The sequence below is a fragment of the Thamnophis sirtalis genome, unplaced genomic scaffold, assembly GCF_051295495.1.
Source record: "Thamnophis sirtalis isolate CommonGarterSnake01/CBP01778 unplaced genomic scaffold, rThaSir2_p1.2 scaffold_7, whole genome shotgun sequence".
Classification (NCBI taxonomy): Eukaryota; Metazoa; Chordata; class Lepidosauria; order Squamata; family Natricidae; genus Thamnophis; species Thamnophis sirtalis.
In genome coordinates this window covers 43602950-43627264 of record NW_028261387.1, presented here as the reverse complement: position 1 = coordinate 43627264, position 24315 = coordinate 43602950, and the positions used below count along the sequence as shown (strand labels likewise).

The window sequence follows — 24315 nt, the reverse complement described above, 5'->3', positions numbered from 1 at the left end:
ATTAAGCTTTCAATTCTCAGTAGGTAATGAGTCATGCAATAAATATGCTGAATGCTGTATACTTTATTCAGCTGAGGGAAATAATACGGTTTCAGATAATTGGTGTACTGTAGTGATAAGGCACTGATATATCTAGCTCCTATTTTCATTGGGGTATCTGAGAAGAAAAAAATACCATTATTTGTAATGAGGCCAGCTATGGACCAGACCCAGTGTGGGATACCATGCATCAGTTTTGCAATCTGAAAGCCACATAGCCTGCATTTCATTGCTTCATCAGTTTTGTGTGTGTTCAAGTTCCTTCTGTGCAGGCTTTAGGGAACTAAATTGGATTGAAAATAGCAACATTGTAGATTGAAAACACTTCCTTTCGTAGAAGCACAGTGTATAAACATTTCTGCAAATATAAGGTTAAACATAACAAGTGGCCTAATTTAACACAAAGGGTAGATTCAGAGTCTCCTTTATCTGAAAAGGTCAGTGAAATCTTTCTTTTGGCTTTAGATTCAGCCAGCCCAAATGTTCTGGTTAATCAAGGTGCAGGAAACTCTCTTCAAAACAGGAGGATAATGTCATTAACCATTAAGATAGAATTTTACCTCCTGGAGTCATCTTTGCAGTGTCACTGCAAATAAAAGCAATAACTGGAATGCAGAAACTATTTGCCTTTCATTTATAATTCGGCCATATATTTAATATATCTGATTCAAAGAATGAAGCTTATAATTTTCAAAATTATAATTCATTCCATTATCAGTTTTCCAGCCAAAACCTACTGTTAACTTCCAAGCCTCTTTGCAAATGTGATTCTGCCAAAAAGACTAAAAACCAAAGAATTATTAATTCATGCATACAGTTCTCAAAAGGAAAATACAGTCAGGTTAATGGGACTGCAGCTGGAATGTGCTAATAATGACTGACTACAAAAGAGAACAGGACTTTTCAGTGCCTTAACTACAATTATTCTTGACTCCATAAAACAAAGCATACTTCTTGAAATTCCATTTATTAAACAGTTCACTTGTGCATGACGGTGCAAAGTGGTTTGAGATGGCAGCTGCCACAACATCCTTGATTTAGTTTTAGAACAGTTTGAGTGTTCATTGTTTTTCACCCAATTATATTTAAATAAAATTAAATGTATTTTCTTACGACATAATTGTTTTGAAAATAAATGTAAAAAATTTCCAGTGATTTTTTTTAAACAATTGTGTTATCTGCCATATACATCTTTATCCCAGAAACTTTAAAAGCAGCTGATATAAAAGTAAAATAAAGATTATCCACTAATCCAAACATCATTCTATTTTGCCTAATTTTTGATACAGGTAGTCCTCGACTAATGACCACAATTGTGCCCAAAAGTTCCATCGTTAAGCGGGACATTTGTTAAGTGAATTTTGCCCCACTTCTGCAACCTTTCTCACAACAGATGTTAAAAAAATAATTGCAGCTGTTGTATCAGTAGCACAGTTGTTAAGTGAATCTGGCTTCCCCATTTATTTTGTTTGTCAGAAGGTTGCAAAAGATGATCACATGATCTGGACACTGTGACCATTATAAACATGCCAGTTGCCAAGCATCTGGATTTTGATCATATACAACTGAGATACAGGTAGTCCTCGACTTACAACAGTTCATTTAGTGACCTATACCTATACTGCAATGGTTATAAGTGCAAAAAAAACCCAGTCATAAGTCCCTTTTTTCAATGCCTTTGTATCTTTGAATGGTCACTAAACAAATGGTTATAAGTTGAAATGGTCATATGCTACCTGTATACAGTGCATATGATCTAAGTGATTGCTTGAAATGTGTAGAGCCATTACAGGAATTCCTTAGGACCAGTGGTGAAATTCAATTTTTTTTACTACTGGTTCTGGGGGCGTGGCAGGGGAAGGATATTGCAAAATTCCCATTCCCTCCCAATTTCTGGGGGAAGGATATTGCAAAATCCCCATTCCTTCCCCACTCTGGGGCCAGGCAGAGGTGGTATTGGCCGCTTCTCCGAACTACTCAAAATTTCCGCTACCAGTTCTCCAGAACCTGCTGAATTTCACCCCTGCTTAGGACCTTTCCTGCTATTTCTGATTGAGGAAATGTTATTTTAGGAACCCTGTTTGCTCACACTTTTCCTTTGTGCAGCTTTACTCAAATAATACCCAAACCTTTTAGACCTTTATATCTGACCAGGATAATAGGATTCTGTGGAGCAGAGAAAGTACAGTAGGTGCCATCTAGAAATCAAGTAGCTAACTCATATAATACCTGAGACTTGTGCCTGAAAATGAAATATTGTAATGTTTTCACTTTGTAAGATATCAGAGAACAATTCAGGGAGGCAGGAGCAAAATTTTCTATCTTTTTCATTCATATGCAAAGATACATTTTTGTCTTTCCCGCAGATTGAAAAAATAATTTTGCACAAGCTTACAGTTGGATTATGATTTGAAAGTGGCCGTTTTTAATTTTACAACATTTTAGCCAGGGGTATTGTAGATTTGCCATACATTATTTTATACAACTTTAGATCCCATTGATTCATAATAAGTTCCTTCAGGAATCTGCATTTTTAATTGTCAGCTGTTAGACAAAACAGCAAAAACAGTTGTCAGCTGCTCTTACATTAAAACAATCCTATGATTGATTGATTAATTAATTATTTATACTTTGCATATTCCCCATTGTTTTGCAGCAATATCTTCCTCTACTATATCAGACACTGCCTTTTGCTCTTGATTCCTAGTACATTAAATGCTCAGCTAATTTTTGCTTTGGAGTATTTGGCAGTCTCTCAGTGTGGTTGTTTGGTTGCAGACATTTCATTACCTGGCTTGGTAATGTCATCAGTCCTAGTGAGTGTGAGGTTTGCTCTCATTTTGTATATGGTAGTTTGGCTTACCAGGTGTAGTTTTTCCCCCCTTTGGCAGTTCTTATCAGAAACTATAAATAGCAATAGCAATAGCAGTAGACTTATATACCGCTTCATAGGCCTTTCAGGCCTCTCTAAGCGGTTTACAGAGAGTCAGCATATTGCCCCCAACAATCTGGGTCCTCATTTTACCCACCTCGGAAGGATGGAAGGCTGAGTCAACCCTGAGCCGGTGAGATTTGAACCGCTGAACTGCTGATCTAGCAGTAGCCTGCAGTGCTGCATTTAACCACTGCGCCACCTTGGCTCTTATAAAGGAGAACACCCCCACCAATTCTGGCATGACTACTGCATATAAACAGGAAACAAACCCACAGATGCTAACACTGATGTTACCTAGTTGGATAATGAAACATCTGTAAACAACAATAAAGCTTAGAAAGCACCAGAGACTCTATTGTTCAATTCTGGGCTACAGATATTCTCTTCCATTGGAAGCTTTTGCTTTTGTAGGCTGGCTCAGATAGGCAGGATGTAAGGCAAAGAGAGATTTATGAATGATTGGATAGCAGTATACCTGAGTAGTGATGGCTTAATGGCCAGCAGCTGTATAAATTTGGGCTTTCGCTATTCCTTGATTGGTATCCAGTGATTTGCACAAAATTCTTTCTTGTACTATTTGAAAGCAGGTTTCCTATCTTCCAATAGGTAATTACCTATTTTATAGTGTTCAACAATAAAATAGAAGGTATGCACATGCTATTAAGACCTGGATTGAATTCCTGATGAGACAGCTGTGGCCTTTTCTAAGACAGGAAGCTTAATCAAATTATCCCAGTGAGATTTCACCATTCCATGCATATGTTTTACAGACAATTTCCTCATACTTATGCAGGAAGCCAGTAAAAACACACACACACGCATACACAAACGAATGATTTTGTTGTGCTAAATGATTTGCCAATTTTTAAAAAGCAACTTGGATTGTAGGTTGAAGAGGGGTGCAAGAGGAGCCAAGGTGGCGCAGTGGTTAAATGCAGCACTGCAGGCTACTGCTAGATCAGCAGTTCAGCGGTTCAAATCCCACCGGCTCAGGGTTGACTCAGCCTTCCATCCTTCCGAGGTGGGTAAAATGAGGAGCCAGATTGTTGGGGGCAATATGCTGACTCTCTGTAAACCGCTTAGAGAGGGCTGAAAGCCCTATGAAGCGGTATATAAGTCTACTGCTATTGCTATTGCTATGATGGTCGGTGGGGGAATAATTAGGCTACACATAGGTACACATAGGTTGATACTTCCTTGGTATCAGGTACCAGGCAGAAGTTGGGTGTGAATCTGATCTCTGCTTAAAGCAAGGATGAGTCTTTGCCCTTCTGACATTAAGAAACTTAACGTGCACCAAGTATTTTTAATCAGCAAGGACAATATTGTTTGAGCCAGTGTTTATTAGAAGTGACATGTAGCCCCACTATGCAATTTTTAGACTTGACATTATGCAACTTAGTGTACAAAGCATGACTAATATCCCTGCTACTTTGAGAACAAAAACTAGAATTAGGGAGTAAGACACCAGAAAGCTTAGCAGAACCTTTTTTAATAGTGGTAAGACCATCCCTGATAAGTGAAGAGAGCACTGTTAGATGTTAATCAAATGGATTCTGCCAACTGTTAGAAGTATTCTTTGAATTGTTATAAGAAAAGAACTGTTGGAAAGCTAATGGTTGTTGAATCCTAAAGCTCTTGAACTCAGATCTCAATTCATTCTGGTATTTCCTTCTTAAATAGGAAGGAGAGCAAAACTATATGAATGAATATTTCCACACTACTACTATTTTTGTTTTCCAGTTTCCCCAAAACAATTCAAAAGATAACTTGTTATCATTTTTATTTCTGTTCTCTTCACATTCTGAAGGCACAAGAACACCTTGAGTCATTCAGAGTTCATCTCTAGGAAATCAAAAGGATGGTACAAAAATATGAACAATGTCCCATTCCCTGAGCTATCATCAGTCCTGGATCAACAAACATGTTTTCATCTCTACTCCACACAAAAGAGAAACGAGTTAACTTGATGGTGCCAGCATCCAGCTGTATTTTCAGCTGGTGTTCTGTACATTTGATTGTTTACAAATAAATACTGAACGGTTGACCTTAAGGAAAAATTCTTAGCTGCAAAGATGCTATTCCTCCGTTGCTCTGAAAAGCCTCCTGCAAATTACCACGATGAAACTAGCATGTTGGTGTTTCTGCAACCAGAGCTTTCTCCATTATTTCTAAGCATTCTTGCAAATTTACTAGATTAGCTGGAGTGGGGTTGAGAGTAATTGTCTGGAATGCTTACAGAGAAGTATCTTGAACAGAATATAGAAGTTGCACAAGGAAGGAGCTGTAAAATGATGACTGCTTTGAGATGTGGTGACACAAATCTTCCCAGCAACAGAAAAATAGGCTACCTATAGAATTAAAACATTACAAATGGAAATTTTAGCTGTAGCTGAGCCAGCGACACAGATGACTGTGTGGGATTGTACAGGCACAGAGTTGATTTTTGGAATGGTGCAAAGACACTGTATAAATCAATTGTACCCATATACATACACACTGTTTTATGTAGATCTCTAGTAGGAAAGCAAGGCAGATATGAATTGACATGCTGGTCTAGTGAGGAGATGCAGAACATCTGTTGATTTGAGAGGCCCCAGCATGCTTTGCCTAGCATGTTGAAGGCTATGTTTCAAAGTGAGCATTCCTTAGCCCTCCATAAGTTCTACAATACGCAAAAAGATACAACATTTTCAACTTGATAGGTCATTCTGGTGGGTCTACAGAGGGAATGCCGATAGACAATATTTTTGCATTTCTGATCCCGGGCAACATGTTTTCAGCAAATTATTCAACCACAATATATATTACAGCAAACATATCAGCAGCACATCCTAAAATAGCTTGGCTGCTGTGTCTCCATCGTATTTATCAATTAGAAATACATTGATTCTAATCATGGAGCCTTCTTTGACATGAGTGACACTGACAGACCAGGCTCCGGGAAAATTAATCTGATCCTTTTAAAACATAGAATGCAGCCTTTCTATATACCGTTGGTTCAAGTTACTTTGTCCAAAGACACAATGGACACATGAAATAGTTTGCATATGAATATTTAATTCTTAAATACCTTTGTTTTCTCAGAGGGGCACAAGGAGAGTGGAGAAAATGGAAATTACGAGAGTGTTAGCTAGCCACTTTGCTTAAATAGCATAGCAATAATTGAGCTGCCCAGAAATCATCTGTGCTAGTGGTTTTTCTGCCTTGCCAGTAAGATTTTTTTGTGGTTAGAAACAGGACATCAGTTAGTGTTAGCTTATTGTAATAAATAGATATTTGGATCAAGTACAGTCGTAGCAGAAAAAGCAAACCTTTAATTCCTGCAGCATTTATGGAAACACAGAACGGTCAATCAAATGTTCATCTAGTTTTACCCATTTCAGCAAATAAACAAATATATCCAAAAGATTAGGCTACAAAGTTATGTGTGTGCAAATGCCTCGGTCTGAATGGAATGTATTAATTTTGTGTAACAGTTATTAGGTATTTTTTTTAAAGGTTCAGGACTAAAATAGAAATCAGTTCAGTTTGGGGAGTGTATTCTGAAAAATACAATTTCCTGTATACTTATTAGGGAATATCCTGCAGAACCTATTTTTGAAGGGACATGCAGAGGTTCAGGTTGCAAGTTCCTTATTCTTGCAATCTCCACTCCCTCTTCTGTCTCTCTAATAAAGTAATAGTTTAGAGAGAGGCACCTGGTTGATACGTGTCAAAAATCCCAACAGATTCAAATAAGATTGGAAAGACTCCAGCCTGGCATTCCAAGTTGCTGCCAGTGGTCTGTGCAGATAATGAACTATGTAGACCAAGATCTCATGCAATATAAAAACAACTTACTGAGTGCAGTGACCCCATGTATCAGCCACTTGAATTTTGCAAAGCTCACCCTGCAGCAATTCTATGTGAAACTTTAAAATCAAGGCAAATATAACTAAGTTACTTTTGGTTCTTATTCTCATAGTAGATTATTTGAATTTAATTGTTCCTAGATCTCTTCTTTCAGTAAAACATGGACATGATGAAAGGAACTGAGGGCTGGTTCACTTTTATAGCACTTACTTTGCCTGTCTGTGGGTATGTATGAAGCATTTGTGTACTCCGTTGTGTATAAAAAGTACACTGTACTGCTATGGCTAAATAGCATATTGTTTTTATGCCAGATAGGATTGTCAAGGTTCCGACTGACGAACCCAACCATGCCAGCTCTAGAGACAATCAGATCTCTTTAAGCATAATTTTATTGAGTACATCATTTCAGCATGCATGAAGCAAAATCAACTCTTTACTAGTTCCTGCGGTTTTCACCTAATTAAACAATGACTTCTTTCCCCTCCTCCCTCAACCAGGTCATATTGTCCAAATAGGTGTTCTGGTGTCATTATGGCAACTCCTTCAGGCCCTTGCCAAACATCTGTTGAGATGGCCTTGGTTCCCATGGGATGGTTTCTTGTTGTCTGGGCTGGCATTCCAAACCTCCCCCATTAGTCTGTGGCAAGCTGAGAAACGAAAAGATGGCTGCAACAGCAGGGCACACTTTGAAGTTTGACAAGGGTCTTCTATGTATTTTGAACTGGTTGACTATTCCTGTTTTATACACTTTCCCCGCCCCCCATCCATCTATTACAAGCTGCTCTACTAACTTGAAATTTTATGATCTCAGATCAGTGTTCCTACCAGTTCGGCCCGGTTCCCTGGTTGCCGCAGTCGTCTCTGCCATCTTGTTTTTTAATTCTGTGCATGCACAGAAAAATTTCTATTGAATTGCGCATGCACACAAACAAATCGGCAGTAATGCGGCTAGAACCCACCTCTGTCTTAGAGGCTAGGTTAGTGCTTTGATTGCCAGGAACTGAAAGTTCAGATTACTGGGAAATGACCTGATATACCTATTTCATCATTAATCCCCCCTCCCCGCCCCCAAGATTTGCCCTTTATTAGCAGTGTGAGATTTTAGAAGCAAGATTAGATTTGCATAGATTTTCTCTTTCATAGAGATGTTCCAGTCAGCTCAAGACAGCTGTACTTAGCTTGTGCCTTGTATAAGTAAAACAGCTATTAGAGATTAAACACTTCTCCTTAGAACTAATGTGCTTTTTAGCTGAGGCACTTCCAGCTGCAAGCCAGAGTGATTGATCATTGAGTGATGTAGTGTTGTCATGCATATGTGAATCAGTTGGAGTGATTTCTAATCATAATGTGGCTATAATAAATAAAACTACTGAAGATACTGTGCAATAATATGAAACTCTGGAGGTTTCAGTCCCCCTTCAACTGGCTTTGCTATTTTTTTCCTCAAGTCTAACAGCAGTTGTTTAACAGGACGAAGTTTAACCACTAAATTTTTTCCCAAGAAGGAACTCTAGTTCTGGAGAGAGGAGAATTCATTTGGCCCCTTGAGGCATATTGTTCCATCAGGAAAAATTTCAGTTCAGAGCATTGCCTTCTCATAAGAGATCAGCAATGGATGGGAAAAGAGTTATCTGTTAATGTGTTCCTTTTAAGTTCAAAGAAGAGGCTGGCCTGCCAATTAAAGCTATGAATTAAAAATACACTTATTTAATTATCAGCCGGATTTTCCTAAACTTAGACATGCCACTCCCTTTGTCTACACCCATTTTTTAACTGGTAATATAAGAATAATCTGATTTCTCCTTTTCCAAACTGAGTATAAATATATATCCTCATATTACAGCTATTTGTTCAGTGATTGCTGAAAGTTACAACGGCACTGGTAAAAAATGACTTATGACAGCTCCTCACATTTATGACAATCGCACATCTCATAGTCACAGGTTCAGAATTCAGGCACTTGGCAACTGATATGTATTTATGATCGTTGTAGCATCCCAGGGTGCTACATCATCATTTGCAAGCTTTCCAGCTGGCTCCTAACAAGTAAAAGCAATGGTGAAATCCAGATACACTTAATAACCGCATGATTGACTTAGTAACTGCAGCAATTTGTTTAATAACCATGGCAAAAAGGCCATAAAATCAGGTGCAACTCACAACCATCCTGCTTAGCAATGGAAATTCTTGCCCCAATTGTGGTCATAAGTTGAGAAATACCTGACTAGCTTGGGTTACAGTTTCTCCAAAAGGAAAGGATATTTTCAGGGACCAATTAGTCCTGGTGATGCAGTGGTTAGAATACAGTATTGCAGGCTAACTCTGCCCACTGCCAGGAGTTTGATCCTGACCTGTTTGATCCTGGCTGTATTTGGTATTTCTGTAACCTAAATTGCTGAAGGCTGTGTTATAAGTCTTTTTGCTGTTTTTTACTTCATTGATACTGAAATGTTTTGAGATTGCATGAATTAATTATTCCCTCTTTATTAAGCCTCAAGAATGGCATTCTTACTATATCTTTGATTTAATTTCCAATGTCCTAAACTTTTATTAAACTAATGGTAAAGTAAATGGTCCACTATGTAGATTTAATGTGTTAGCCAGAAACAGATGTGTTCCAGAACAATATTTGTACAGTCAAAAATGTGTGTGTATGTGGCGGAGGGGGGGGGTCACCTTTCTTTTTGTGAGCAGATGCTACCTTGTGGTGATCTGATGATCCTTCTGAAAATGAAAATGCTCTTTGTGTAGTTAGTCAGATATAGTACTCTCCGTTCCCACTGTGCTTTTGTCTTATTCTTCTCGGTCAGCCAAGCCACCCTATGTGCATCTGGGCATTTTTGGAGGCCTTTAGAAAGCTGAATGAATCATCACTGCTCTTCCCTTTGAAGCAGCTTTGGAACCTCCAGAAGAAAGATCCCATTTTTCTCATTTCATGTCGCTACAAAAAAGTTTATTTTAAATCCATTCAAGTCCCAGTAGTCAATGGGAAGCAAAAGGTATTTAATAGTGTGTCAATGCCAGATCTATTCAATCAAAACTAACCCCAAGGCAAACTTTGGTCATGAGACAGAACTGAAAAGGGGGATTGGTTGGAGTTTATTTTATTGCCTGCTTGTAATCTTTTACTGTGAAAGAATCTGAAAATGCTTGTTTTTTCAGGACTCTTGAATCCTCAGTGACTGTCACTAGAAGCTGGGATTGGCTCAAGAAATGTTCCTGTTAAAAATGTATACAAGGAGAATGTAAGCTGGAAGGACCTATCAATTTGCTGTAATCCTGCTTGCTGTGTATTCAATATATAAAAATGTATCTGAGACATCCAGGGTTACTCCATACTATCAATGTCAAGATGGGCTGTCAACCAGTACAAGCATTTGGAATGTTTCACAATCAGCGTTTTATTGTGTGGACCAACTTGTTGGCCAGCATTGCTGCTATTTCACTGTAGAAATGTGAATGGTTCCTGGACTTCATTACAGATGGACACTGCTAATCTTAGATACCTTCCAGCAGACTCCTGCAGATGCTTCAACATGTAAGTGCCAACCTAGCATTGTCTGCAGATAGTATTTTGTTTTAGACTCTACTGTGTGTATTCCTGGCTTCTTCAGTAGGAAATTCCCTTTCTGTATATGATATTCATGGAACTATTTGGGAATTTGAAGCCACAAGATGTTGCAAGGTGAAAGTAGCTTGTGGATGTATTTAAGGAAAAAGAAGAACCATTAGACTGTTTCCCCCTCAGTGCTGTTACTGCATTCCCAGACAGTATTTAGAACTATTATCTTCTGTGCTGTACACATGGCTCTTCTTGTCAAACTATAAAAAAGTCTTAATAAAAAGATCTGGGAACTAAATTACAACTTTGGGTATTTTTCTGTGGCCTTTTAAAAAATAACTTGTTTGATGAACCACCACAACTAGCATAAGGTTTCACTGGATTGTCTTGACACTGAAATGGATCTTGATTATCTACACAAGACCCTTTGCATTCATATCATAGCCTCTCACACTCTCTAGCAGTCCCTGAGGAATAGCAATAGCACTTAGACTTATATACCACTTCATAATGCTTTTACAGCCCTCTCTAAGCGGTTTACAGTGTCAGCCTATTGCCCCCAAGAATCTGAGTCCTCATTTTACCCACCTTGGAATGATGGAAAGCTGAGTCAACCTTGAGCCAGTGAGATTTGAACTGCAGCTAACAGTCAGCTGAAGTAGCCTGAAGTACTGCACTCTAACCACTGCACCATCTTGGCTCAGAATCAAGTCTCAGAAACCTTTTGACTCAGAAACAGGACACTGATCTTCTCAATGCTTTATTAACTGCTTGATAGCCTCTTTAATTGAAAGTGTTTGTACACCTTTATATGTTAGCTCTTTCTGAAATAGCCAACAGAAGTTAGGTCTAGGCCTCAGATCCTCAAAAATGAGACCCCCCCCCTCCCGTATGAACTCCTCCAGTGGAACTGCCGTAAGTCACCAGGAAACAACTGTCCCTTTCCCACTCCATAATGCAAAGTATTTCACTTTGATTTTCTTCCAGCATGACCATGGCATTAAGTGTCTATGCCAGGGGGTAATAGAGAATCCTGCTTTGGGCATGGTTTGTATACCATGCACTTCCCTAAAGAAAAACTTTCAAAATGTCATGTGTGCATTCTTCCTTTTGGTACAATATGCAGCGTCATGTTTTAGATGAAAGTGAGCCCTGTCAATTACTCTCCTTTCTCAGAAATGACATTGTCTGACTCTTAGGTATAATCACTATGATAAATCTCTGAACAAAATATCTTCACTTTTTTAAAAAAAATAATAATAGTTGCATTGGTTTGTGGGGGACACAGCCCAATCCTTCCCACTCTGACAATTTTCTTTCAGAAGCTACAATTTCTTTAAGGGTAGGGGACAGGTAGTATAAAGCTATCTGCAGATTTTTCCTATTAAAACGAGAAGCAATGAGTAATTATTTTAATCAGAAAAACAGCTTGGTATGGAAAAAGAAATCCTTGGTTGCTATGTCTACAATTAATATAAAAACAAAAGACTAGATGTACAGTGCAGGGACCTTCCAAATTGCATCTAATTTAGTCCATCTAAAGATATATAATCTTCAGTTTTTATATGTTGGCAATGATAATAATAATAATAATAACAACAACAACAACGCCGCCGTTGCCGGTCCCAAGCCCGGATGAGAAAGGAGGAGGGTTGGGGTCAGGTTGGCATCTGGTCCCGTAAAAAAAAACCCGCCAACCCATACAATATGGTGAAAAAAACAAATAAGAATTCCATACCGCATCGGTCGTCGCGCGGGTTAACAAGGGCCGCGGCGGATGTTGGGGTCCCTGGACATCCGTTGACAAGTGGGCTACAAGTGGACCAGCCAACAAAACGACAAAAATATAGTGCAGATGAAAACCGTGCCATAATGGCCTGTTACTACAACTCAGAGCCAGAAAAAAGAGGCTATTTAAAGCGAATGTATGATTATGGAAACAACAATATCCAGATTCAAATGTTAGTGAACAACGACTAGCAGATCAAAGGCGATTTATTATACGGAATAAAGTGTTTAGTGAAGATGAACATGAGGAAATTCAGGCAAATTGCAAAACCCAAAAAACAATATCACAAGCGGAAATAACTGATATTCAAGACAGAACTAAAGACATTATAGTAGAACTCCCAGAAGAAGCTCTCGGGGAGGAAATAACATCACCACCACTAGAACCAGTTATCACTGAACCAACTGATGAACTAACTCAAAAACAAAAAGAATTGAAGGATAAGATCATGGAGCATTTTCTGCTTAATGAGGAAAGGCAACGTTTACCATCACTAAAAACTGTGCCTAAGAAAATTTTGGCCCCTATCATGAAAATGGTTAATGCAGTGTTTTCAACAATTGAACCGGGATCCATCTTGGAAACAAACCAGTTAATGTACAGCGCAGCTGTAATAGTCACTAATGAACTAGGCATTAAAATTAAAGTACCTAGTCACACAACAGAAAAAGCATCAAAGCCAAAGTGGAAAATCCGTTTAGAACAAACAATCAAAAAATTAAGGGCAGATGCTAGTAACTTAAAGAATATGCATGAGCAACGGCTTAAAAACAACAAAATCATAGATCGGCTAATCAGAAGATATAGATTGGATACAAGAAACATCAATGAAGCTGTAGAGATTGTAAAACAGCAGATAACAACAACAGCTAGAAAAATTGAAAGATATGAGGCACGAATCATCCAATATAAACAAAATCAGCAATTTCGATCAGACCAACGGCGTTTTTATCAAAGTCTTAATGTGAATGGTGACACCAAAAGTGAAAAACCAGAAAAACAGGCCACAGTTGAATTCTGGAAAGAATTGTGGGAAAATGCAAAGGACTACAACAAGGAAGCAAAGTGGATACATGACTTTGAGAAAAGCATTGGCAACAAACAAATGCAAGTATTAGAAATAACAACTGAGATGGTCAAAAATCGAGTTAAAAAGGTAAAGAATTGGACATCACCTGGAAAGGACCAATTACATGGTTTCTGGCTCAAATATCTGACCAGTTTACATGCAATATTGGCCAGGCAACTGAATGAAATTTTACAAAAGGGCCAAATTGGTGAATGGTTGACAACTGGAAAAACATACTTGATTCAGAAAGATGCAACTAAAGGAACAACACCTGAAAACTACAGACCAATAACATGCTTGCCAACAACCTTCAAATTACTCACAGGCATTATTGCAGATAACATGATGGATTATTTGGAAACAAACAACATCTTGCCAGTAGAGCAAAAAGGCAACAAAAGAAGGAGCAGGGGCACAATAGATCAGCTTCTAATTGATAAAATGATATTAGAAAATTGTAAGAAAAGAAAAACGAACTTGAATATGGTCTGGATTGATTACAAAAAGGCATTTGACTCACTGCCACATAGTTGGATCATAAAATGCTTAGAAACAACTGGCATTAGCAAAAATATTACATCCTTTAGTGAAAAGGCGATGAAACAATGGAGAACTGAGTTGGCAGTAGGGAATGAGATCTACGGAATGGTTAATATCAAGCGAGGAATTTTCCAGGGTGATTCACTTTCACCTCTTCTCTTCATCATCACGATGATCCCACTATTAGTAATCTTAAAAAAAATGAAATTAGGCTACCAAACAGCCAAAGAAGCTGAAAAAATTTCGCATTTACTATATATGGATGATTTGAAACTCTATGGAAAGTCAGAAATAGAAATCCAATCATTGACAAACACAGTCCGAGTATTCAGCACCGATATTTCAATGCAGTTTGGCATGGAAAAATGCACCACTGTATCCATAAAAAGGGGCAAAATCACTGCATGTGAGGGAATTGAAATGCCCAATGGCCAATTAATTAAATGCAAAGAAAATGAAGCCTACAAATACTTAGGCATTCTGCAGTTGGATAACATCAAGCATGGAGAAGTAAAAACTATTGTCAGGCGAGAGTACACCAACAGAGTTAGAAAATTTTGAAATCTAAATTGAATGGTGGAAATACAATCAAGGCCATAAATACCTGGGCAATACCAGTTAACTGGACACAAGCTGATTTGGACATTTTGGACCGAAAAACCAGGAAACTAATGACAATGCACTACAGTTTACATCCACGTGGTGATACTGATAGACTGTACCTGCCCCGAAAATCAGGTGGCAGAGGATTATTACAAGTGAAGCAAACAGTTGAATAAGAGATTATTATTTAAAAGAAAGTCAAGAACATCTATTAATCGAAGTAAAGAACAAAAATCTACTGAAGGCCCAACAGACGAAACAAGAATACAGAAAAGATGTGATAAAATCAAGAATGGAGAGTTGGCAGAACAAAGCACTGCATGGCCAATTTCTGGAAAAAATAAAAGATAAAGTGGACAGTGAACAAACTTGGTTATGGTTAACAACAGGTACATTAAAGAAAGAAACAGAGTCACTAATCCTGGCTGCGCAAGAACAAGCTATCCGCACAAATGCCATTAAGGCCAAAATCGAAAAATCCTCTGATGATGCCAAATGCAGACTTTGCAAAGAAGCTGATGAAACTGTTGATCACATACTCAGCTGCTGTAAAAAAATCGCCCAGACTGATTATAAATTGCGGCACAATTCAGTAGCACAAATGATCCATTGAAATTTGTGCAAAAATTATAATATTAAAACAGCAACAAACTGGTGGGAACATCAGCCTGAAAAAGTAACCGAAAATCAGATGGTCAAGATCTTGTGGGATTTCCGTATACAAACCGACAAAATACTGGCGCATAATACACCAGACATCACACTGGTTGAGAAAAATAAGGTCACAATCATAGACATCGCAATACCAGGTGATAGCAGGGTCGCCGAGAAGGAACATGAAAAAATCGCAAGATACCAGGACTTAAAAATCGAAATTCAACGACTATGGCACAAACCAGCAGTGATAATTCCAGTGGTAATTGGCACACTGGGTGCTATTCTAAAAGCACTGGAATTACATTTAAAACAGTTAAAAATTGACAAAATCACCATCAGTCAGATGCAAAAAGCCGCACTGCTTGGATCTGCACGCATATTACGAAAATACGTTACGACGTCCTAGGCCCCTGGGTGGGGCCCGACTAATCTGGCGAAACAACTGGCCGCTGTGATACAATTGTATAATAATAATAATAATAATAATAATAATAATATATATATATATATATATATATATATATATATATATATATATATATATATATATATATAATATTATAAATATATAATATTATTATATATTTTTACAAGGAACTTAAAAAACTATTAACGCCTTCTACTATTATCCACAAGGCCATTGGGAAGAAAAGATTAAGCACATTGCTTAACCAAAGTACACCCAGTATTTATTAATTTTCAGTTATATTTTTATGGCTTCCCTGCTTCATTATTCTCAAAACAGCTGTAACCTAAATAGGTCGGTTAGATTGAGAAACTACTTATTCCCAATCTTTGTATGGGCTTCCTGGCTTTGTGGGGATTTCTCTAAATTTCTGGATCTAATCAAACATGTCACATTAACTTTTTGACCCATGCAGGAGAATTATTTCCTGTTTTGAAATCTTCAACAAAATGCTGCTCTATAGGTGCTCAGTTTCATATTTCAGCCAATCAGAGTTGCATTCTAAGATAATTTGATTTTGCTGACGTAATTTTTTGCTTGCTTGAATATCCAGTATCCAGGTGCCATTGAGCATGCTCAGTCATTACTTGATTGTTTTGGAAAATTTCTTCTCAGTTTTATTCTTAAAGATGTGTTGTTCTGAAAAACCTGCAGCTATGTCAAGGTTGTGGATACCCCACTTGGTTGCAAAAGCAAGATCACACACACCTTTTAAGTCTGGTAGAGGAAGGGATTCCCCTCTAAGGAATAAATACTGACTTTACATGTTGTAGTATCAACATTGTTTTCATTAGATGGGATCACTGTGATTTCCATTGACTAAAATAATCATATAGAGTTATGAGAGACATCTATGAGAGATATATTTGGTCCAGTGATTAAAGTACCGATAGAAACAAGGAGACTGGGAGTTTAGTCCTGCATCAAATCTGGCTGGGTGACTTCAGTCACTCTCTCTCTCAGCCCAACCCACCTCACAGAATGGTTGTTTTGGGGAATAATATGAGGAGAAAGGAATATTAGATGAGTTTGTCACCTTGAGTTATTTATAAAAATGATAAATATTAATGTCTGTAAATCCTTACAGAATATACACAAAATAAATATGAAAATTGGGAAAAATACTCCTTTGTGGATCAGAGAAAAGATTCTATTGCTCTCTGTCAACAAAACATTTAAAACTGATTCCCTCCCAGCTTGTTGAGCCCATCATTCCAAGCCATCATGGCAACTGATGGGAGCTATAGCCCAACTCTGCTGGAGAGTACCAGATTGAGGAAAACTAATGTAGTGAAATATCAGGTTTCAGCTCTTCAAAAAACAAAAAACAAAAAAACAAGCTGCACTGCCAGCTGCATGTTGCAGCATCGGTACATTATTATTAGAACAGTTTATATACCTTCCAAAGCTACTATATCACACTGTTTGCCAAGCAGGAGGTCCTTTTACATAATAACATGAACCCAAATTGCTAAGTAAGATGATTGCTTGTTTGCATGTGTGTTAAATGCAGAGTCATCCAAGCAAATGGGATTGAACCACTGGGGAGCATTGCCTTTTCAACTCCCCATTCAACTGCTTTTTACATTATGACTTGAGAGATGTACATTCCGTGACAGGCATTATTTTCCCTATAGTTTCCTCCTGTATGGGCTGCTACCTTTGAAAATGTTTTGAGGGACACTGCTGTTCCTCTGTCTGTTTCAGTTATGCTTGGTAGCCTGGCTGAAGAGAACTCTAAAGGTCAGGAGGAGGATAATTGAGCTACAGGTAGGATACAGGAGAACTATTAGCTTCACAAGGGTCCAATGTGAGATGGTACATCCTACTAGAGCACCAATTCATGGCTAAAAGAGCAATATAAACCTTCTATTCCAGGGGTGTCAAGGTCAAGGCCCATGGGCTTGGATCTGACCTGTGGGGCTACTCTGGAAACAGCGAAGGACTGGTCTGCAGTGCCTCTGACAGCCAAAAAGGGAGTTCAGGAGGAACGCATGTGGCCCTCCCAAGCTCCATTTTCACTGGCTGAGGTTGCAGGAGGCCATTGCAGTCTAAAATGGAAATCGGGATCGCATTTTTGCTGGCAGAATGCTCAGACCACCACAGGTGGCCCTGTCACGAGTAACATCAAGCTGGTCATGTCCACCCCTGCCTGCCAAGGTCAAACACAACCCTGATGCGGCCCTCAATGAAATAAGAGTTTGACACCCCTGTTCTATTCCAATTCTCCTGCTGTAATATTCTTCTCATCTGTTCTCAGTGGAGATGTTAAGAGGGGCAGAATTGACTTGTCTCTCAGTTCTGATTTAAGCTTCATATTTTAGCAACAGCGAGTAGGCTGAAATGAATTGTTTCTGTATCCCATAGCCCTAAAAATCCAGCACTTGGAAAGCTACACAGTTTGGCTGCTGGCACCAAGCCCACTCATCTGAAACTCCAGCCATCAATCTCAGAGGGAAAACAACAGGCATCAAATCCTAAACAATTGCACTATAGAATCTGGCCAAGAATCAGTTACAGATAAAAATTGTCTGGGAAGCAGAAAAAGAAACTCTAGTTCCACTGAGATGGAACTATCTAGATCCACAGCTATTTGTAAGGATGTCCTGAAAACGGTGTCGCTGCTGAATCTGTAAAGGCTTTTAACAGCTTTGCTTGGACACTAATCATATTATATTGCAGGGCCTCTTTTTAAGTTTGCTACTGATCAATAAGAACAGCTCAAACTGTCTGTATTTTGAAAAGATTAGAATCATTCTGTATCTGGGACCAGACTCCTTGATGGCTGAGACAAAGAAAGAATTGCAGGTAGGTCTAAATAGCTCTTCAGCACCGAATGCAGCTCACAGGGATTCTAGTACAGCTGGGTAACTAAATGGAGTTCCAGGGTCCTGCTAGCTATCTCTCACATCTTTATTCTTGGATGGCATTTTATATAAAGATTAACAGTGGCCAAGTCCATACAATATGTTGTCATGGCTTCGTTCATTATCATTTGTTGAACAACCCCTGAAAAGAACGATGTTGCTTTGTATATTGCATGACCTCATATATAATCTTCCACAAACTTAGCTATTGTCCAACAAATGTATCATAGATTTTAGGCTAGTGCCACGGTAGCTAATAATTTTAATGATCCTAACCCTGAAAGGACATTAAATTGGGGACTCTGATTATGGAAGACTACAAGATTTGGCCAGCAAATATTATGCAACCAAGAAACTGGTTGCTCTAAATTATAAAGTTGATTCTTAAAACGACTCCTAGTTTAGTTCCTTAAACCACCCAGAACTTTGAAAGAGAATTACAGTAATGAGCAAGCAAGTTACTTGCTGGTCCTCACACATACCCCACACATTCCTCCCTCCCCCATCTAGTGAAAGCCAGATGCATCTGAGTTCAATCAGCATTCATTCATCTCAGATGTAATCATTTTCTTTTGTTTATTTGCTAGTAAAATCCATAGGCTCTGGGAGTCTTCTCTTACATTCCAGTGTAGGGAGAGGGAAGATGCCAAATAAAGTAGTAGTGATAAGAACTTCCAAATCTCTATAGAAAGGCAGAGGTAGAATATGTAGAACTAGAGATCTATGGACACAGCCTGCCCTGCTGTTACAAGAGTCCAAAATAAATATGTGGCTGTCATATCACCAGATATTGGATTTAACTATGCCACCGGGTTTCTCTGATTTATGATTTTAAATCCTAATTATATTAGTCACTGCTCTTTAGTTTTGTAGTTCTGAATGGAAAGAGGCATGATAGTTAATATGATTCATTTATTGAAGACCGAAGAATGCAAGGGGAGAGACTATATAGTCCCAAAACACGTTCCCAGTTGCCCAGGTATACACTTCCAAAGCAGAACAATGAATACACAAGAGCACAACTGAGTGGAAACAAATCAGTAATGAGGAACAGAAATAAAAATGCCAACCATTATGTACAGTCAACGTTTCCCTGACAGAATCTCAGTGAGCTTTCCCCAACATGGAGATGAGGGAATGAGAAAAACCTATTTGTTGAACATTTATACTCCAGGCATCTGTTAAGGCATAAAGCCTCTGCAAAGGAAAAGCATGTGTTTCTGCCACCACAAAGAAGGATGTTCTTGAGCGTGCAAGTATCTTTCAAGTGAAAAAGAAAGAGAGAGAAAAGAGCAAAACAGTAAGGCCTCCTTTGTATTTGGACAGAACTCAGAACTTTACACTTTAAGGGCATTAAGTGAAAGCAAAGTACAGCATCTGGCAAGTGAAGGATTTTTCTAAGGGGAGTTCATGCAGTGGACTCTGAACTCTATTCTCTTGCCCCATCATCCCCACAAGCGAAAGGGATAAAATCTGAAGGTTTCAGAGTCAAGGTTTTTCATGGTCAAATGAATTCAGAACATGCATACCGAATTTCTTCAGCTGGGCCTTTTGAATGGCTTTAAGGACATCTCGGTGTTCATGCATGTTCATTAGTTATGGTTTGACTGAGTTGCTATGTTTTTGCTCTTTCTATTGTTATTGTGTCTTCTTTAAATATAATTTTATTAAAAATTTTTTTAAAGGGATACAAATTAATACAAATGAATGCAAAGTGGAAAAAAGGAAAGAAAAAGAAAATAGGTAAAAGTGCAAGAAAGGAAAGAAAAAATATAAAAGAAAGACAAAAATACAAATCAGTAATTCTGATCTTCACAGCAGTTGTAAATACAACTATCAATTCACTTCTTACTCTATGGTTACAAAATAATTCTCTTCTTTCTATTGTCTATCCTGCCTAATCATCAATGCTATAAATCATAAGTTTATTTTTTTTAGAAGTCCGTAAGAATTTCTAGTTAGCAATTAGCATATGTTGTATTTTTTCTGATTAAAAAGTCAATGTAGCCATATATACAAATTCTATTATTTTCACCAACCACTCCTCCATTGCAGATAGTGCCACATATTTCCATCCTTGGGCATACAATATTCTTGCAAATTATCAAGTACAAAAAAATATTCCATATTTTTACAGTATTGATGTTGTATTATCCAATATGGATTATTCACGTTGGGTGAAATGGTGGACTATAAACAAATAAATAAACACAGCATAAAGACCTAGGAGAATTATGAAACATAGATGTTCTGACATTGGCAGCCTAATGCTGCTTATGATAAATTGCAAATGTCAAAATCCATAATTTCAGCAATACCTGGAAAGAAAGCAAATGGAACATATAAGCTGGACTCAGAAGGGAATTTATATGAGTTGCAAATTGAGATAAGCACTCACCATTAATACAGGGGGAAAATGAAACAATGCCTGCTTATTAGTAATATTTTATACTTACTAATAATAATAACTTACACTTACTAATAATCTCTTACATTTACAACTTCTCCTTTGTCTCTAACAATTTAACAAAGTTATATCTAACAGTAAGTATTCTGCAGAAGTTCTAAATGAATGTGTTCCAAATCGGCAATTTGCTCCAGCTATTTGCCTTATTTCCAAATCACATTAAAAGCTATCTTTTCTGTAAACAAATTTTCAGAGAGTCTACAACTTTTTTGTGTAAGTGTTATTGAAAGTTTTCAAAAGAAAGTTAAAAACTAACAAAAACGAATACAGAATAAAAGAAATGAAAGGAAAAAGGAGAAAGAAATGAATGGACAAAGGTGCAAAAAGAAAAATTCCAATTTCTTTTGCAGCAAATACAGTTACCTAATTATCTCTGACTCTATATGTACAAAAACACTTTTTTCTCCCAAAGGTGCCTTCTCAAGAGGCAACTGGACTTTCTTGTTTTACTTTGAAGATGTTTCACTTTTCATCCAAGAAGCTTATTCAGCTCTGACTGGATGGTGGGGTGTGGAAGGATTTAATTGGAATGGAATCCTTTCAGAATAAATTCAAATTACCTTTATACATTCTATATAATTTATCTCCTGTCATGTACCAGCAGTACATCATTTTATTAAAAATAATTCCTTAAGACTAGAATATATAGAACCAGAGCCACAAAGGTTTTTGGACACGACCTAGATTTATATTTATTCCATATTCTCAAAATAACACATCACATAATGATTTTTAAAGTTTAACCTCAACTTTATTGTTCTATAAATATCCATGTCACTCAAATCTGAAAACTTGTCCTTCCAATAGCCTTCTGTTTCTCAGCAACATCCACTCTTTCATCCAAGCTAAGCAACAGACAGCAGAGCATTGTTTCAAATCAGACCCAATACTCCTCTTTTCTTTATTTATTCTAATACCTTACATTTACTTTGTGGGTTCCCCACCCACTGCCATATAAATTTAAATATATCCAACTTTCATAAGAAAAGACTATTGATCTCTCCATTCATTCTTTGTAAAACATCACTTTATTATCCTCATTTGGGACCTAGATTCCCAACACCATAGTGTTAATGCTCTGAGGATTAATTTCTACCCCAACAAATTTAGGTATAGATATTAATCGGGCAAAGTTGAGGATTAATATACAAAACAACTCAATTTCTCCTTTTTGTACTAAAGTAGAATAAAATATGGATTAAAAATATAAGAATGAAGATGTGGCATAAAAAGGATAGTTAGAAGCTTGCTTAAAGGGACAGAGAAATGTCATCAGCCTCTAACCACAAGATGCTCCAGCCAACGTCCCTATGTCAAAAGTCCAAATCACAAGGTTCAATTAAAGTTCACATAAAGGAACGTAGTCAGTACCTATGGCTCAAGACAAAAGGAGAAGTAAGACCCCATCTCCTTATAAGACTTTCTCCTCAAGGTAACCAATAAGAAATGAGTTAAGTGTTCCCGTGTTACGCTGCCTTTGAGAATGTATAAGAATGCATGCTTTGATGATGAAGGTTGTTCAGAATTTGCAATGTTAGCCATTGTGCTAACTTTCTGAACCTAGCTGCCAAATAAACTTTTGCTGTATCCTGAGAAGTCTAAAGCCTGTCATTTTCTGCAACAGTACCTATCGAAATAAATTCTTCACCTAAAGCTTTGTAAATCAAATATTTTATATCTTTTTTTTTCTGATATAAGTTTTTTGTAGGCCAATAATACCTTGTTCTAATTTCTCCAAATAAAGACATTTATTTTCTCCTTTGAGGAACATTTGCTCCATTTATATTCCGTGTGAAACATAATCATGGTGGGATGCTGCTGGTTTAACAACTGGTCCGGTGAGCATGCACTTTGTGTGCATGTGTGGTTTGCAGCAGACGGAGCGCTGAAAATGGAGCATTTAGAAGCTCAGCTGCTTACCTTCCAAGTCAGCACCGGTAACTAAAACAGATTGGGGCGCGAGGGGGGGGATCAATTGTGCAATGTGATTGAGATTAGCTAGAAAGCAGGAAATAAAGGATAGAGGAGGGGCAGGTGGGTGGGCCCAGCTGATCATCAGAGCTACTGGTTTGCCTGAACCAATCCGAACCGGTAGAATCCCACCCCTGAACATAATTCATACTCAGGCCCAAAATTTAGATAAGTCAATACCTGTAGCATTTAATTCAGCATCAGCTTTTTCCTGTTGCATCTGCTGTGATGTTTCTGTTGCTGCAGAAAATGACAGGCTTTAGACTTTTCAGGATACAGGAAAAGTTTATTTGGCAGCCAGGTTCAGAAAGTTAGCGAAATGGCTAACATTGCAAATTCTGAACAACCTTCATCATCAAAGCACGCATTCTTATACATTCTCTAAAGAAGCGCAACACGGAAATACTTAACTCATTTCTTATTGGTTATTTTGGGGGGAAAGCCTTATAAATAGATGAGGGTCTAACTTCTCCTTTTATTACAGGTATGGACTACGTGTCATTAACGAACTTTATCTGAACCTTGTGGTTTGGACTTTTGACATAGGGACGTTGGCTAAAACATCATGTGGTTAGAGGCTGATTACATTTCCTTTAAGCAGGCTTCTAATTGTTCCTTTTATGCCACATCTTCATTCTTATATTTTTAATCCATATTTTATTCTACTTTATTGTAGTGTCCTCTGAGAGTTCCATTTGCACCTCCTCCGATTTTCCTTTAAATCTTTCTAGAAATCCCCCCACCTTCTGAACAGAATTCAATCTGAATCTATGCCATGTAAAAGTAAAAAAACAAGACATCTTCCAATTCCCATTTCAAATCAAAATGGAATCTTTTTTTTTAATCAGCCAAGAAAAAATATTCGCCTTTCTTACAAAATTCTAATAGGAATCTCTTTCAAAATAATTTCATCTGTATTTTCAATATTTTATTAAAATGCTGCTGCAGGACTTGATACTTTGTCACTTTTCTAACCAAAAAATGAACCAAATTATCCCTTGGGACATTTCTTTTTCTGGCATATCTAGAATTTATTCTATTGACCCATGATGGCAAACCTATGACACATGTACCAGAGGTGGCACATAGCGCCCTCTCTGATGCCACACGAGCCATCACCCCAGTTCAGTTCTGTTGCACATACACATGCGCAGGGGCCGTGTAGGGGCGCCCACACTTGTGGGGGTGCATGCAGGGAGTGCATGCACAGGGGTGGGGCGCAAACAGAAGGCCACATGCGCATGTGTGGGGGCAGGATGCATGCATGGGGCCCGCACATGCATTGCATTGGGGGGGGTTCGGGCGTGCACATGCATTCATGCAGGCTTTGGGCACTCAGTCCAGAAAAGGTTAGCCATTACTGCTATAGACTTTATCTATAGACTTTTTAAAATCTCCATATCTTCTTTTTCCCAGTCCAGAAAATTGGCCAATATTTTAATAAACTGTCCTCTAATATCTTCATTTAAAACCTCTGAAACAACTCGGAATCTCA

At 37.9% G+C, this 24315-nt stretch overlaps 1 protein-coding gene across 5 annotated transcripts in view; it reads left to right on the top strand.

Moving 5' to 3' along the window:
- Window positions 1–10689, top strand: part of KCNC4 (potassium voltage-gated channel subfamily C member 4) — a 32076-nt gene extending 21387 nt beyond the window's left edge. For 2 of the 5 annotated variants that reach the window (XR_015697288.1, XM_014056008.2), the window contains one exon: window positions 9992–10689. Coding sequence is in view for 3 of the 5 variants with exons in the window: in XM_014056008.2 (XP_013911483.1) it covers window positions 9992–10011 (20 nt within the window). In the remaining 2 variants the exon portion in view is untranslated. The other 3 variants (XR_001312913.2, XM_087719857.1, XM_087719858.1) reach the window with 3 other exon arrangements.
- Window positions 10690–24315: the final 13626 nt, after the last annotated feature.